Genomic DNA, 15,849 nt, shown 5'->3' with positions numbered 1-15,849 from the left:
GTGCCTGGGTGGCTCAGTGGGTTAAGCCTCCGCCTTTGCAGGTTGTGATTCCAGGGTTCTGGGATTGAGCTCTGCATTGGGCACTCTGCTCTGCAGGGAGCCTGCTTGCCCCCTCTCTCTGCCTGCCTCTCTGCCTACTTGTGATCTCTGTCTGTCAAATAAATAAATAAAATCTTAAAAAAAAAGATTTTATTTATTTGACAGAACACAAGCAAGCAGGGGGAGCAGCAGGCAGAGGGAAAGGGAGAAGGAGGCTCCCCATTTATCAGGGATAAATCTCCGATGCGGAGCTCACTCCCAGGACCATGGGATCATAACCTGAGCCAAAGGCAGACGCTTAAGCCACTGAGCCACCCAGGCACTGTCCCTATTCTACCTTCTGTCAGGATGAAGCCTCCTCCAGGAAGTCCTTCTTGACTTCCTCCTCTACCCCCCATTACCCCCACGCCCTCTCTCCATCTCTGTTCCTGGCCAGACGTTAGATTTCCTGGAGGGGGCGTTGTAGGCAGTGAGGTCTTTTCCTAGCTCTGATCTGGGAAGGAGATGCTGTTCCTAGTGCCAGACCCCACAGTGGTCTTCTAGAAACACTTGGAGGCCAGCCAATGTGGATCCAGGTGGCTTCTCTGAGGTGTTGATCAGCCCTGCCGGGGAGGGAAGTAGGCCGAAGGGCCAGGCCGTTGCCACATCTGGGGCTTGGGGGATCTGCTGCATCAACAAGTCCCGAAGAGGAAGTGGTGGGAAAGGAAGTGGATAATTGGGTTTGGCTGAGTTATCTGTGTCCGTCCCCGGCCACACCCCCACCCCACCACCAAGTCCCCTGTCACCCACCCATCCACCTATGCCTTGGACCAGGCTCTCCAGGACCTGGATCAGAGCCTCCTCCCCTGCGTCTGTGTCATGTGACCTTCCCTGGGCCCCACACCTCTGACCTCCAGGATCAGGTCACTCCAGGTTTCAAGCTGATAGGAACATGATGTGAGCCACAAAAGGCAGCTTGCGTTTTTCCAGCAGCTAAGCAAAGAGAGATAAGCAAAGAGCAAACAAAAGAATCAGATAACATGCATTTGGGTGATATATTTTATTTTTTTTATTTTTTGGGTGATATATTTTATTAAGCCAAATATATTTAAAGTATTATCATTTTAATAGGTGATCAATAGAAAAGGTTATCAAGAGATCTCACATTGCTTTTTTAAAATATTTTATTTATTTATTTGACAGAGAGAGATCACAAGTAGGCACAGAGGCAGGCAGAGAGAGAGGGAAGCAGGATCCCTGGTGAGCAGGGATCCCAATGCGAGGCTCGATCCCAAGACCTTGAGATCATGACCTGAGCCAAAGTCAGTGACTTAACCCATTGAGTCACCCAGGTGCCCCTCACATTAGTTCTTCTTACCCATCTTTGAAGTCTGGGGTGTATTTTCCACTCACATCATTTCAGATGCCCTCACATTCCAAATGCCTGGGAGCCTCCTGGGGCCAGTGGCTACCATACTGGACAGCAGAGGGCTTGAGAGAATGCCTTCACTAATGTCCAAACCATCTACGAAACTCTAACACCCAGTAGCTGGAGCCCTATCTGTCTAACACTCCCAAGCTCTAATGTGACGTTCTAGAATCCCATGATTCAACTCACACTGTTGGATCCCTTGGAACCAATAGCCTAGGATTCCAATGTTCTACGAGTCTGTAATTTCAAGACTTCAGAGTCTTTGACCTAGATCAGGAATCAGCAAACTCCAGCCTCGGGGCCAAATGTGGCCCACTGCTTGTTTTGTAAATAAAGTTTTATTGAAACACGGCTATGGCCATTCAGTCTATGGCCACTTTCATGCCACCACGGCAGATTGAGTCGCTGTGGCAGGGACCACAAGGGACCTCTTGGCCAGCAAAACCCCAAATATTTACTCCTTGTTATTTTACTGAAAAAGTTTACTGAGCCTTGATGTTGAGATTCAAAGACTCGAAGACTGATGGTGGTTTTTACGATTGCTCGTTTGACGGTTGATCTTGACAGCTCACACGATATTACCTACGCTCTTTTCTGTGCATCAAATATCACGTAATAATATACATCGTTCAAAAGGGACTTGTTTCCCCATATTAGGCATTCATTTATCCTTCCAGATTTCTATAATTGTGTCAGGTCGGGGACACCTGGCCAGCTCAGTTGGTGGAGTTTGTGACTCTTGATCTTGGGGTCGTAGGTTCGAACCCCACCTTATGGGTAGTGATTACTTAAAAAGAAAATTTCTAAAAAAAATAAATTAATTTAAAAATTAGGTTAGGGGGGCACCTGGGTGGCTCAGTGGTTTAAAGCCTCTGCCTTCAGCTTGGGTCATGATCCTAGTGTTGAGCCCCATATCAGGCTCTCTGCTTGGCGGGGAGCCTGCTTCCTCCTCTCTCTCTTTCTCTCTCTGCCTGCCTCTCTGCCTACTTGTGATCTCTGTCTTTCAAATAAGCAAATGAAATCTTAAAAAAAAAAAATTAGGTTAGGTTGGGCGCCTGGGTGGCTCAGTTGGTTGAGCGACTGCCTTCGGCTCAGGTCATGATCCCAGACTTCCAGGATCAAGTTCCCGCCTCGGGCTCCCAGCTCCTTGGGGAGTCGGCTTCTCCCTCTGATCTTCTCCTCTCCCACGCTCTCTCTCACTCATTCTCTCTCAAATAAATAAATAAATAAAATTTTTAAAAATTAGGTTAGGTTGAACTCTAAGAAACTGCCAAACTTCATCCCATTTTTGGGGTGAAGGGGTGTAATGACTTATTATTTATTACTTTAAAAATTGCAAAATACAAGTCACATAAAATTCACCATCCATGGCATTTAGTACATTGCCGGTGGGTGCAACTGTCACCATTCTCTCGTTCTGAAACATTTGCATCACCCCAAAAAACCCCATCCACCCCCCAGCCCCTGGCAACCGCTAAACTGTTTTCTCATTACAGATTTGCTGGAATGCAACCCATTTTTTTTTTAAAGATTTTATTTCTTGGGGCGCCTGGGTGGCTTAGTGGGTTACGCCTCTGCCTTTGACTCAGGTCATGACCCCAGGGTCCTGGGATCGAGCTCCGCATCATGCTCTCTGCTCAGCAGGGGGCCTGCTCCCCCCCCCCCCCGCCTCTCTGCCTACTTGTGATCTCTCTGTCAAATAAATAAATAAATAAAAGATTTTATTTCTTTAGTTGTGTGTGTGTGTGAGAGAGAGTGAGAGCACAAGCTGGGGGAGCAGCAGAGGGAGAGGGAGAAGCAGGCTCCCTACAGAGCAGGGAGCCCGATGTGGGACTAAATCCCAGGACCCTAGGATCATGACCTGAGCCAGAGGCAGAGGCTTAAGGGACTGAGCCACCCAGGCGCTCCACAACCGTTTTGACCCACAACATGGCAATTTTCCATGTCAACGTCACTGTCTCAGATCTCCTTCTTCTAGCTACCCCCATGATGAGGGGCTGGTACTTGGATCTTTTGGAGTGGCTATAAAAAGAAATCCCACCCCTAGAGCAGACCCTCCTTTACTATTAAAGCTGTGTCCCCGGGGTGCGCCTGGATGGCTCAGTGGGTTAAGCCTCTGCCTTGGGGTCAGGTCATGATCTCAGGGTCCTGGGATTGGGCCCCACATGAGACTTTGCATCTGACTTTCTGCTCAGGCAGAAAGCCTCACCCCCCACCCCCAAATCTGAGAAACGTGAGAAACGTGCGCCCCAAGGCTCAGGGGCCGCGGTGTTTATGAAACCCTACTGATCTGAGAGACACCCCCCTGAGAACTTGAGATCAGGGGAAGTTTGGGCTGATGAAGGACAGTCCCCACCCTGCACTTCTGCTGTCGTCATCTCATCGGGAGGGTCTGGGGCCAGGACAAGGCTCCGCCAAGACGCTGTCACCATGGGAGAGGATGGGACATGTCACAGGTCACATAGTGAGCTTGTTTGTTGACTCAAAATAACTTCCTCTAACAACACAATTTTATTCCTTAAACAACATCAAAGGAAATGTGTAAATCTATCCCCTCGACCCCAAGGCACGCACAGAGTGACGGTAAACCCACACACACAGAAGAACCGCAGACTAAGCGTTCTGAAACTGGAGAACAACTTCCTCTTGCTAAGCCTTCTTGAAATGGAAATTTTAAGTTCCATTGTATTCTTTTCATCCTTGTTAATTCAACACATCAGTAATGTCAGTAGGCATAGCTGATTTGCCCCTGTGCCCGGAACCCACCGAAGCGCTTGAAATCTCTTTACGCATTTGCTGCTGGTGGCAGAACGGCCATTGCACAGAGGAGGGAGTTGAGGCCCAGAGAGGCCGAGGCCCCCCGGTCTCACCCACGGTGGACCTGGACTATGAATCTCATCATTCTGGCCCTCAAGTTCACGTTCTCAGCCCCACACCTGGGCTGGGAGGGAGGTTAGGGACCACGATGGTCAACATGTTCCCATTTCAGAGACGGGAAGCTGCGGGGAACAGGATGGAGGGGATGGTTCTGTCTGCCCTGTGGTTGGTGGCCTTGGCCTTTTTGTCGGGAATGTGACCCTGAGCTGTCTCCCTCAGTCCACAGAAGGCGGGAGGAATATTTATCTGTCTTCAAGGCTCTGCAGAGGGCAGAGAGAGGGGGCTGGTACACAGCTGGAGGCTGGGAGGAGGGTAGCGAGCTGTGTGTGGGTGCTCTCTGAGGGTGACGTCAGAGGGCCCCCTGGAGGAGTGAGTTCCAGCCAAGACCCCCCAGGCCTTTGAGGTCAGACCGCATGCAGGTCCAGCTTCCAGGAACTGGTGGCATTGCTGCTGGGGTTGGTGACCCTGGGTCAACTCTCCACCCACCTGAGTTCTCTCCAGTTTCATTTGCTGCCCAGTAATTTTGGGATGTGTGAGTCATGGGAAGAATACAGGACAAACACACCCTTGGAGTAGGAAAAGGCCATTCCCATTTTCCCCCTGCTTATGAAGATTTGCTGGGGCCCGGGAAGTGGCAGTGCTCAGTGTCCCGTAGGAGCTCTGGCAAGGGGGACGGACTTCCAGGAATTCACCAGCTGCCGGACGCTGGGAGCGACCCCAGCCCTCCTGGGTCTTGGCTGTGAGTCCGGATAGGGTTTCCAAGTGGCATCTGGTCAAGGTGAGGATGGAGGGAAGGAGGGCGGAGGGAGGGGCGGAGGGAGAGAGGATGGCATCGGGCCATCTCAGCTTTTTTTTTTTTTTTTTTTAAGTTTTTATTTATTTATTTGACAGAGAGAGAGATCACACATAGGCGGAGAGGCAGGGGGGTGGGGGAAGCAGGCTCCCTCCCTCCCACAGCAGAGCCCGACATGGGGCTCGATCCCAGGACCCTGAGATCATGACCTGCGCCGAAGGCAGAGGCTTCACCCACTGAGCCACCCAGGCGCCCTGTCATCTCAGCTTTGAAGGCGAATACTTTTCAGAATTTGGAATCAGATGGAGAATTGGAGAGGTGGGATTTTATGACCACCACACTGGAATTCCAGGCTCTTGGAATTCTCGTGGGCGGCCCAATAGAAAAGCTTCTGGTCAAACTGTCCACACATCTGGCACACTCAGGTGTAGGGCAAAGGGCCAGTCTGCAAACTCCAGGAGCCCTTGCATTTTCTGGAAAATCCATCCAACGGCCACTTGTCCAGTGAACTAGCCTTTTGACTCACCAGTTCTGCTTCCTAAGAAGGAAGATTTAATTTTAGTTCCATGGATAACAGACACACACACGTCAGAGCTGGGAAGCTCTGTGTGTCTCCACAAGCTGGGTGTGCACAGGGAATAGGCTCAAGGAAGAGCACAGACCTAGTGTCGATGTGCCCCCTGTTCCCCCAACCCGCTGCTACCCACCCCCACAGACCTCTCCTGCTTGTTTTTGAACTTGACGTGAATGGTATCCCTCAGCCACCTCCCCTGCGCGTCTGTCTGCCTCCTTCCCTTAGCAGCGTCTGTGTGAAATCCATCCACATTCGCCTGTGCGCTTTGTTCTGCTATAGAATATTCCACGGCTGGAGTACACCACGCTATGGTTTCTTCTTCTTCTTCTTCTTTTTTTTTTAAGATTTTATTTATTTATTTATTTGAGAGCAAGAGAGAGAGGAGAGAGCACAAGCAGGGGGAGCAGCAGAGGGCAGAGGGAGAGGGAGAAGCAGATTCCTGATGAGCAGGGAGCCGGATGCGGGACTCGATCCCAGGACCTGAGCCAAAGGCAGACACTTAACCGACTGAGCCCCCCAGGCACCACCATACCAGGGTACGTTTATGCATTCCCCTGGGGGTGACAACTGGGTGACTTCCCATAGGAAAGTCTTTCCTGGCACGGGTCTTTTGATGAGCATGTGTGTGCTTCTCTGGGGTGGGGGGGAGCATGTGTGTGCTCTGGGGGGAGGGTCGACGTGTCCGCGGATTTGGCCCCGCAGTTCCCTAGACAGAAGTTCCAACAAGAATGGGTGACTTACAAACACACCCATGCAAAGCGCACGCACACGGGTGCCTGTGGGCTCAAGGAACCGAGAGAGAAACCGAAGTGACCCCTTTGCCGCTCTGTGCCTCAGTTTCCCTCTTTATTCTTTCACTCGCTAAATAGCAACAAAGCACTTGCTGGATGCCGCGTGGTTTTCTAGATGCCAGGGACATGGCAGAGCCCAAAGCCGCGGCCGGTTTGGGAAATGGAGCGTCACAAGAATACGAACTTCGGGCGCTTGTCATAAGGGCTCCGCCTGATCCATGATAGGTACTTAGTAAATGTCATCGGCTATCGTAAACATTATAAAATGATAATTATTATAATAATGGTAATTGTGTTTTCTATGTAGACATGAATCTAATTTACTGTACAAAATGATGATAAAATAACAAGGCTCTTCGTGATTATCATTAAACGTCCTTTATTTACAGTCTGACGCTGGTTCATGAGCCTGGTCCATCCAGCGTGTGGGTTGACCCTCCAACGGCTGCAGGAAAGGGCTGACGTGTGTGCAGATAGGGCAGTGGATGGAAAACACACTTGTTATGTGGAAAAGATAAGGAGATAACACAGTAGCTGTTGGATGTTGCATTTCTGTCAGAGATATTCAAAGGGAAATACCACAGTTGGTTGAGCTGCCAACATTAGGGTTCCCGGATTTTGACCAGTATAAAAGCTGGGCAGGGCAGGGTCTGAGGGTTGGGAGAGAGGGTGTGTCTGTGTACCAGTAGGTACCAGCAACTTCCACATGACTAATGCTCTCTGGGTCCAGCCAGCTCTCCACTCCGATTCACCTGCTCAATTACCTCTAAGGTAGGAATAGTAATATTCTCTTTTTACAGAAGAGGATGCTGAAGAACAGAGAGGTTAAGTGACTTGCCCAAGATCACACAGCTGGTGAGGGTCTGAATTTTTAAAGGCTGCACACCTTTTACTCTAGTGATAAAAATACTACGAATGCATCATGCGAAACTCCAAACACACACGCATGTACACACACACACACACACACACACACACACAAAGTGGCTGGGCCTCTTGGCAACTACTTGGCAGGAAGGAGGGGACAGGGCAACGCTCCACTTCCCCTCTGCTTTTCCTGTTGCATCAATGCCCCTAGAGCCCTGGGTAGTGCTGGCTCACCCACGAGAGCCAGCAGGGAGCCTCAGGGTCAGGCCATTCTGACATAGGGGGGATGACCCACCATCCGCCTGAGCCCTTTCCCTGTGCCACGAGCTTTATCACACGTCACCTCCACGAGGCCTCCCCCAAACTGGTGAGGTAGGTTCACCTCTGTGACTCACTTCTCAGATGAGGAAACCAAGAGAGAGAGCCAAGTGAAACCGAGTTACGGAGCCCGGGTCTGCTCAGGGCCACCAGCTGTGCCACCTTGTGTCTTCTGAATCTAAGGTTTTTGGGTGAATGTGTTTTGGGGCCCAGAGTTCCAGAGTGGGGCTGACACGGTTCAAAACTCAATTCTGTTACTTGCTTACCTGAATGATCTTAGGTAAGTTACTTCTCTGGACCTCAGTTTTCTTGTCTGCAGAATGGGTATAATAATAACCTGCATAAAAGGACAGTATTAGAATCAGAGGGTTGGGGCGCCTGGGTGGCTCAGTGGGTTAAAGCCTCTGTCTTCAGCTCAGGTCATGATCTCAGGGTCCTGTGATTGAACCCCACATTGGGGTTCTCTGCTCAGCAGGAAGCCTGCTTCTCACCACCCCCCACTTGCCTCTCTGCCTACTTGTGATCTCTGCCTGTCACATGAATAAATGAAAAAATCTTAAAAAAATAGTTAAAAATAAAGAATCAGAGGGTTGTTATAAGAATCAAACGATTTAAGATTTAAAGGTTCCTGGAGCAGTGCTCAACACATAACAGAGTGGACTCAATGGAGGACAGCTTCTAATAATAATAATAATAATAATATAATGGTAAGTAATAGTAATATTATATTATATATTTTATTACTATTATAGTAATAATATTTTATAATATGTATTATATGGATATGTAGTAATCTATTACTAATTATATATTTTATATAGTATATTATGTCATATATAATATATAGTAAGTATATAACATATTATAGATAGTATATATTTTTATATACTATATAATATAGTCATAGCATATATTTATATATAACATACTAATATATAATATTTAATATATTTGATATATAATACTAGTATATACTAGTATATATTAGTATATTACTATTATATAATATTAATATATTAATATTACTAATAGCATTATTATGTATTCTATTACTATATATTCTATTATCATAGTAATAGCAATATTATATTATTATTATTGCTATGATAATAGCACCTCACCTCACTGCTTAGCATCCTCCTATGGCCCCAATCTCATGGGACATAAAAGATAAATGCCTTGACAACGCCTTCCATGGTCCATGATATCTTTCTGTTCTTGCCTTCCCCTTCTCTGCCTTACCAACTCCATTCCAGCCACGCTGACATCCTCACTGTTCCTTGAACATGACCATCATGTTTTCACCTCAGGGCCTTTGCACTGGCTATTCCCTCTGCCTGGAACTCTCTCCTCTCAGATCGTCCCTCACTTCCTTTATGGCTTTGCTCAAGAAAGCCCCTCCTTGACCACTCATTTAAAATCCCCTGTGGTGTTTTTTTTTTTTTTTTTTTTTTTTTGCTCTAGCATTTATCACCTTCTAAGACACTGTATTTCGCTTATGTATTCCTTTTTTGACTTGTTTCTTCCTTATCTGACTCTTCCCGCTAGAGTGTCAGCTCCAAGAGAAAAGAATTTTTTTCTTTTGTTTGTCATGGCCCCTGGTGTGCAGCAGTCCTGGAAGAGAGAAGGTACTCAGGAACTTTCTGGAATGAACGAAGGAATGAATGAACGAATCTCCTGGGCAGAGAATTCAACATTTTATTTTTCTTGTTTTCCTAACGCCATCATGATTTTCAGAAACTGCTTGTAGTAGGATTCTAGAAATGTTCTGTTTCTTGGTCTTGGTGCCCATCTCCTGGCTGTGATAATGTTGTGAAGCCCAGAGAGCTGGTGCTACGTGATGTGTGCACTTCGTGGTCTGGGTTTATGATCGAGTTTATGTAAAAAACAAAATGACATAATTGCTCCGGAGAGACATTTTTCATGGCACCAAGATTCAAAAACACCAATGAAGAAGAATTAAGACAAGTACTTTTGTTGTCAATATGTATTAACCTTTCCCCCTCTTGATGGATATTTGGATTCCAATATTTTAAATTCTAGGGGTGCCTGAGTGCTTAGTTAGTTCACTGCTTTCGGCTCAGGTCATGATCCCAGGGTCATGGGATTGAGTCCCGAATCAGGCTCCCTGCTCAGTGGGGAGTCAGCTTCTCCCTCTGCCCCTCACCCAGCTTGGGCTCTCTCCCTCTCTCAAATAAATAAATAAAATCTTTTGTTTGTTTTTTTTAAAGGTTTATTTATTTATTTGACACAGAGAAATCACAAGTAGATGGAGAGGCAGGCAGAGAGAGAGGGAAGCAGGCTCCCTGCTGAGCAGAGAGCCCGATGCGGGGCTCGATCCCAAGACCCTGAGATCATGACCTGAGCCGAAGGCAGCGGCTTAACCCACTGAGCCACCCAGGTGCCCCAATAAATAAATAAAATCTTAAAAAAAAAAATTCCATCAACACCAATGTTGAGTCACACAATGCTATTCTAGAATTCCAAATAATAATCGGCTGGGGTTCTTTTTCTTTTTTTTAAATTTATTTGGCAGAGAGAGAGATCACAAGTAGGCAGAGAGGCAGGCAGAGAGAGAGGAGGAAGCAGGCTCCCTGCTGAGTAGAGAGACGTGTGTGGGGCTTGATCCCAGGATCCTGAGATCATGACCTGAGCTGAAGGCAGAGGCTTAACCCACTGGACCACCCAGGCGCCCCTCGCCTGGGGTTCTAATAGTATACTATTTTGGGATTCCAAAATATTTTCTTTATCATGATCAGGTTCTAGCACTGCAATGTTCTAGAATCCCAGGATGCTCATGGGTTAGTGTCCTCAACCTCTGGTGTTCTAGAATTCCAGTCTTCTGACCTTGCCTGGGTTCTGATGGGGCCCTATTCTCGAATTACAGGATGCTCCCCAGCGAGTTCTAAGATGTTAGTCTTCTAGAATTCCAATATTAGGACGCACTGGAGTTCTGACGCTGTCCTGGCCCAGCTTCCAAGAGGCTAGTGGGGGTTCCTACACCCTGAGGGGTTTGTCAAGGAGTTTTCATGATTTCTCTCCCGTTCAGGTGTCTGGGGCCTGGATGGAGAACACTTCTCTCAGCTACGAGTATGGGGATTACGACGGGGTTCCGGATCTCCCCGTGGACTGCATGGACGGCACCTGCATCTCTGCCTACCCACTGCGCACCGCCGTGTTTCTGCTCTATGCCGCGGTCTTCCTGGTGGGGGTGCCCGGCAACGTGATGGTGGCCTGGGTGACCTGGAAAGAGGCCCGCCGGAGGGTCGGGGCCACCTGGTTCCTACATGTGGCCGTGGCCGATCTGCTCTGCTGTGCGTCTCTGCCCCTCCTGGCGGTGCCCATAGCACGCAGGGGCCACTGGCCGTATGGGGCGGTGGGGTGTCGGGCGCTGCCCTCGGTCATCCTGCTGTCCATGTATGCCAGCGTGCTCCTTCTGGCCGCTCTCAGCGCGGACCTCTGCCTGCTGGCCTTCAGGCCCAGCTGGGGGGCTGCGGCGGGGCGGGCACGCAGGGTGCAGGCGGCCTGCGGGGTCGCCTGGACCGTGGCCTTGCTGCTCACTGTGCCCTCGGCCATCTACCGCCGGTTGCACCAGGAGCATTTCCCTCACCGGCTGGAGTGCGTGGTGGACTACGGCGGCTCTGTGGTGCTGGAGAGCACAGTGACTGCCATCCGCTTTATTTTTGGCTTCCTGGGGCCGCTGGTGGTGGTGGCCAGCTGCCACGGTGCCCTTCTGTGCCGTGCGGCCCGACACCGTTGGCCCCTGGGCATGGCCGTAGTGGTGGGTTTCTTTGTCTGCTGGGCCCCCTACCACCTGCTGGGGCTGGTCATCACTGCCGCTGCCCCACACTCCAGGCTCCTGGCCCGGGCCCTGCAGGCTGAACTGCTGGTCAACGGCCTCGCTCTGGCTCACAGCTGTCTCAATCCTGTGCTCTTCTTGTATTTTGGGAGGACTCAACTGCGCAGATCACTGCCAGCCGCCTGTCGACGGGCCCTAAAGGAGTCACAGAGCAAGGATGAAAATGCCGTCGGCCAGAAATCCACCAGCCATGATCTAGTCTCAGAGATGGCAGTGTAGGCTAGAAGGAAACTGGTCTGTGTGCGACCCTTGGATTTCTCAAGCTAGCTTCAGGCATAGCTGGATCCAGTGGATCAATGATATCATTTCTTACTTTATTCATTAAACAAACATTCATTAAGCACCTACTATGTGTAAGGCCCTGTTATAGGCACTGAGGAAATAGCAGTGACCAAGAGACACAAAGGGAGCCGACATTTTACTGGAGGAAGACAGGAAATAAGCAAAGGAGAAGATATGCAATATAACAAGTTGTGGCAAGGGCTAACCTAAAGGGGATAAAGAGGACTGAGTGGGGCAGGGATATAGTAAGCTAGGCAAGGCCCATTGAGTAAGGTGATATTTGAGCCCAAACCTGAGGAAGGGAGGGAGGAGTCATGCTTAAATCTGGCAGAAAATCATGCCAAGCACTGGGAGCAGCAAGTACAAAGGCCCTGAGGCACAAAATGCTCAGCATACTTCAGGAAGAGCAAAGAGGCCAATGTGGATGAAGCAGAGGCAGCAAGAGGGAAAGTAGGGTGAGACAGAGGGAGAGAGGTAGCGGGGGGGGGGGGGGCTGGATTTGAAAGCCCTCCAGGCCACAGCAAGTGTTTGGAGAGCCATGGCAGTGTTCTGAGCTGTAGTTATCAGATAAAATATACACCAAATTAAATTTGAGTTTCAGATAAACAGCAAAAAAGTTGTTTGTTTGTTTTTTTAGCATGAGTATGTCCCATGCAACATTTGAGACATCCTTAAAAAAAATTATTTGTTCGGACGTCTGGGTGGCTCAGTCAGTTAAGCCTCTGCCTTCAGCTCAGGTCATGATCTCAGGATCCTGGGATCGAGTGCCGCATCGGGTTCCTTGCTCAGCAGGGAGTCTGTTCTCCTCTGCCTGCTGCTTCCCCTGCTTGTGCTGTCTCTCTGATAAATAAATAAATAAATAAATAAAATCTTAAAGAAAGTATTTGTTGTTGGGGATGCATGTCTGGCTCAGTCATTGGAGCATGTGACTCTTAATTTTGGGGTTGTGAGTTCAAGCCCCACATTGGGTGTAGAGATGACTTAAAAATAAAATATTTACGTTTGTCTGGGTGGTGCAGTCAGTTAAGCATCTGACTCATGGTTTCGGCTCAAGTTGTGATCAGGATGGAGCCCGAGCCAGGCTCTACAGTCCGTGTGGAGTCTGCTGAAGACTCTCTCTCCCTTTTCCCCTGCCCCTCCCCACTGCTCGTTTTCTCTTTCAAATAAATAAGAAAAGTCTTGAAAAAAATAAAAATCTTGAAAAATTCTTTAAAATAAAAATTATTTGTTGTTTATCTGAATTCAAATTCAAGTGAGCATTCTGTAAAAAAAAAAAAAATTTTTTTTTCCTAAATCAGGCAACCTGATTTGGAGCAGAGTCATGTCTTGATCTGACTTAGATTTTAATAGGATCCCTCTGGTTGCTGGTGGAGACCAGACTATGGGGTAGGGGGAAGGAACATGAGCTACCACTTTGGCGAAGAGACTACTGCCACGGTCCAAGCAAGAAGAGATGCACAGTTGGGTCAGGGTACTAGCAGAGGTGGTGAGAAGGTGACAGATTATGGCTCTGTTTTGAAGGAACTGTCTATGTCCAAGCTCCTTAGCTTGCTATTCAAGGCTTCTCTCTGCTGCTGGACGCACTTATGTTCACACCGCTGCAGTGGACAGAATCAGGGCCCCTAATGGGGTCCACATCCGAAACGCCTGAACCAGGGAATATGCGACCTTACATAAGGGAACTTCGCAGGTGTGATTAGGGATCTTGAGGGGGGAGAGCTTCCCACATGATCTGGGTGGGGCCAAGGCAATCCCAAGGATCCTTCTAAGACAGAGGCAGGAGGGTCAGAGTCACGAGCAGGAAATTTGACAGAGGAAAGAACTATCAGAGTGATGGATGGAAAGGGCCATTGGCCAAGGAATTCAGGAAGGGGCCTGTTGACACCTTGATTGTAGGTGCCTGACCTCCAAAATTTTAATGGAATAAATTTGTACTCTTCTGAGATGCTAAGTTTATGGTCACTTCTTTTAGCAGCCACAGGAGACAAAGACAGATCCTCTGGGCTGTATAATTTTCATGTCTCTAGGCCTTTTCTCAAGTTGGTGCCACTGCCTAGAATGGCCTTCAGATCCGTGGTGCCCTATGTGGTAATCACCAGCTCTTGGTGGTACTCAGATGCAAATGAGTTCAAATAAAAAAATGAGATTCTCAGCCCCAGCTGCTAGTTTTGAAGCTCAACAGCCAGCCCAGGAGTCCCTGGTGGGCCAGTGAAGATTGGAATCTTTCCATCAGTGCAGGCTGTTTCCTGAGACAGGGTTGCTTGGGAATCTCACTTGAGAATCTCTCCTGCTCACATCTTTGAAGCCACATAGTAGTGACATCTGAATGTAGGGTCATGACTACAGGACAGCATCTCCCACAGAGCTTCTCCTTTAAGGTAAGTCCCACACCAGCACAGGGAAGTAAAGGGAGATGCTTCATTTTATAAGAGGAAGCCCAGAGAGGGGAGGTCATCTGCCCAAGATCACACAGCAAATAAATTGTAGAACTGAGATTTGATCCCGGGTTCACTTGACTCTGCTGCCCATGCTCTTATCTCTGAAATCTTCCTTCCATGCCTTGCTCAAATGACACTTTTCTCCAGGGAGTCCTCTCTGATTCATTCCCCTCTGAGGAGGGAATAGTGTTGTCTTCTCTGGGTTGAGTTTCTGAAACACAAGTTCCCAGGTACATTGTAAATTCCCCATGACAACATCTGAGCCCTTTTAATTTTAATCTCTTCTCCACCCATCCCAGGCCTGAGAAATAGCAAAACTATCTTCATTTGTCTACACCCTGTTTTCCAATGTTGAAGATCTTTTTCTTGCTATCTCTTCTTCTTTTTTAAAAATCTTTTTTATTTACGATTTAAAAAAATTTTTTTAAAGATTTTTTTATTATTATTTATTTGACACAGAGAGAGAGAGCGCACAACCAGGCAGAGATGCAGGCAGAGAGAGAGGGGGAAGCAGGTTCCCTGCCAAGCAGAGAGCCCGACGTGGGTCTCGATCCCAGGACCCCGACACCACAACCCGAGCCGAAGGCAGAGGCCCAACCCATTGAGCCCCCCAGGTGCCCCTTTACAATTTTTTAAAAAAGATTTTTTATTTATTTGACACAGTGGATGTAGGGGCTGGAGAGCAAACACAAGCCAGGGGAATGGCAGGCCGAGGGAGAGACTGGGCAAGGAGACTGACCGACGTAGGCCTCGATCCCAGGACCCTGGCTGAAGGCAGCCACTTAACCGACTGATTATTCAAAATAATCTTGCTTTTTGTTTGTTGTAACTTCCCTTTTTCTGCTCTTAATTTCATTTGTTTTTTGAACGTATCGATTTCCTTGTTTCCAAAGCACCAGGTCTTAATATTTTTCCAAGAACGAATTTCAAGTTTGCTACTCAGTCCTTGGGTTGGTAGTTTGCGACATACATGGTGAAGTCGTATCTGTTGTTTACTTCCTCCCATTTTTCTTTAAAAAGAAATTGGAGTTCTCTTTTGGAAAGTTCAAGCAATGCTTGGTCAATTTCTTCCCCTTCTTCTTTTGATCATGACATATGAATTGGCTTCTCTATGTTCAGATTGTTTTCCAAAGGTTTAATAATTGCAGCCAACTTTCATCTTGACATCCTAACTCAATGTCCAACACATGACTCAAACTTGAATACATTCAAAAAGGAGCTCTGGATTTTCTCTCTTAGCCCTCCTCTATTTTCCTGATCTCAGTGGATCAGGAAAATACAGCAACTCTGTATTTTCAGGCACTGAGGCCAAAAAAGTTGGGCTCATCCTTGACGCCTCTCTTTCTCTCACATTCAATGGCCAATCTGTCAGCCAACGCCTCCGGGCTCTGCCTTAAAGTACGCACAGAACCATTCTGCACTTCTCACCACCTTCTCAGCCATCATCCTGTCGTCGTGTCCCCCCACCCCCCTTCTCTCACTTACTGCATCAGCTGCTTTCCAGGGCCTCTTTCCTCTTCTTGGTTCCCTATATCCGTTTCCCACCAAGGGAAACAGAATCTCGCAAGGTCCGAGGTCCCTCCTCTGCTCAAACTCCTCC

At 48.1% G+C, this 15,849-nt stretch overlaps 1 protein-coding gene across 5 annotated transcripts in view; it reads left to right on the top strand.

Annotated features, from left to right (window-relative positions):
* The window catches only part of C5AR2 (complement C5a receptor 2), a 51,360-nt gene extending 38,348 nt beyond the window's left edge, over positions 1 to 13,012 (top strand). Inside the window, exons 1-2 of one of the 5 annotated variants that reach the window (XM_059383801.1) lie at positions 4,896 to 5,105; positions 10,720 to 13,012. In XM_059383801.1, the coding sequence (XP_059239784.1) occupies positions 10,735 to 11,748 (1,014 nt within the window). In that variant the 5' untranslated portion in view covers positions 4,896 to 5,105; positions 10,720 to 10,734 and the 3' untranslated portion in view covers positions 11,749 to 13,012. Of the gene's footprint in view, positions 1 to 4,895; positions 5,106 to 6,094; positions 6,231 to 7,630; positions 7,725 to 7,823; positions 7,951 to 10,719 lie in introns of those variants that run through there. The other 4 variants (XM_059383802.1, XM_059383803.1, XM_059383804.1 and 1 more) reach the window with 4 other exon arrangements.
* The last annotated feature ends 2,837 nt before the right edge of the window (positions 13,013 to 15,849 follow it).

The sequence above is a fragment of the Mustela nigripes genome, chromosome 17 (genome assembly GCF_022355385.1).
Source record: "Mustela nigripes isolate SB6536 chromosome 17, MUSNIG.SB6536, whole genome shotgun sequence".
Taxonomy (NCBI): domain Eukaryota; kingdom Metazoa; phylum Chordata; class Mammalia; order Carnivora; family Mustelidae; genus Mustela; species Mustela nigripes.
The sequence above is the reverse complement of the archived record's forward strand: the minus strand, read 5'-3'. Positions and strand labels throughout refer to the sequence as shown.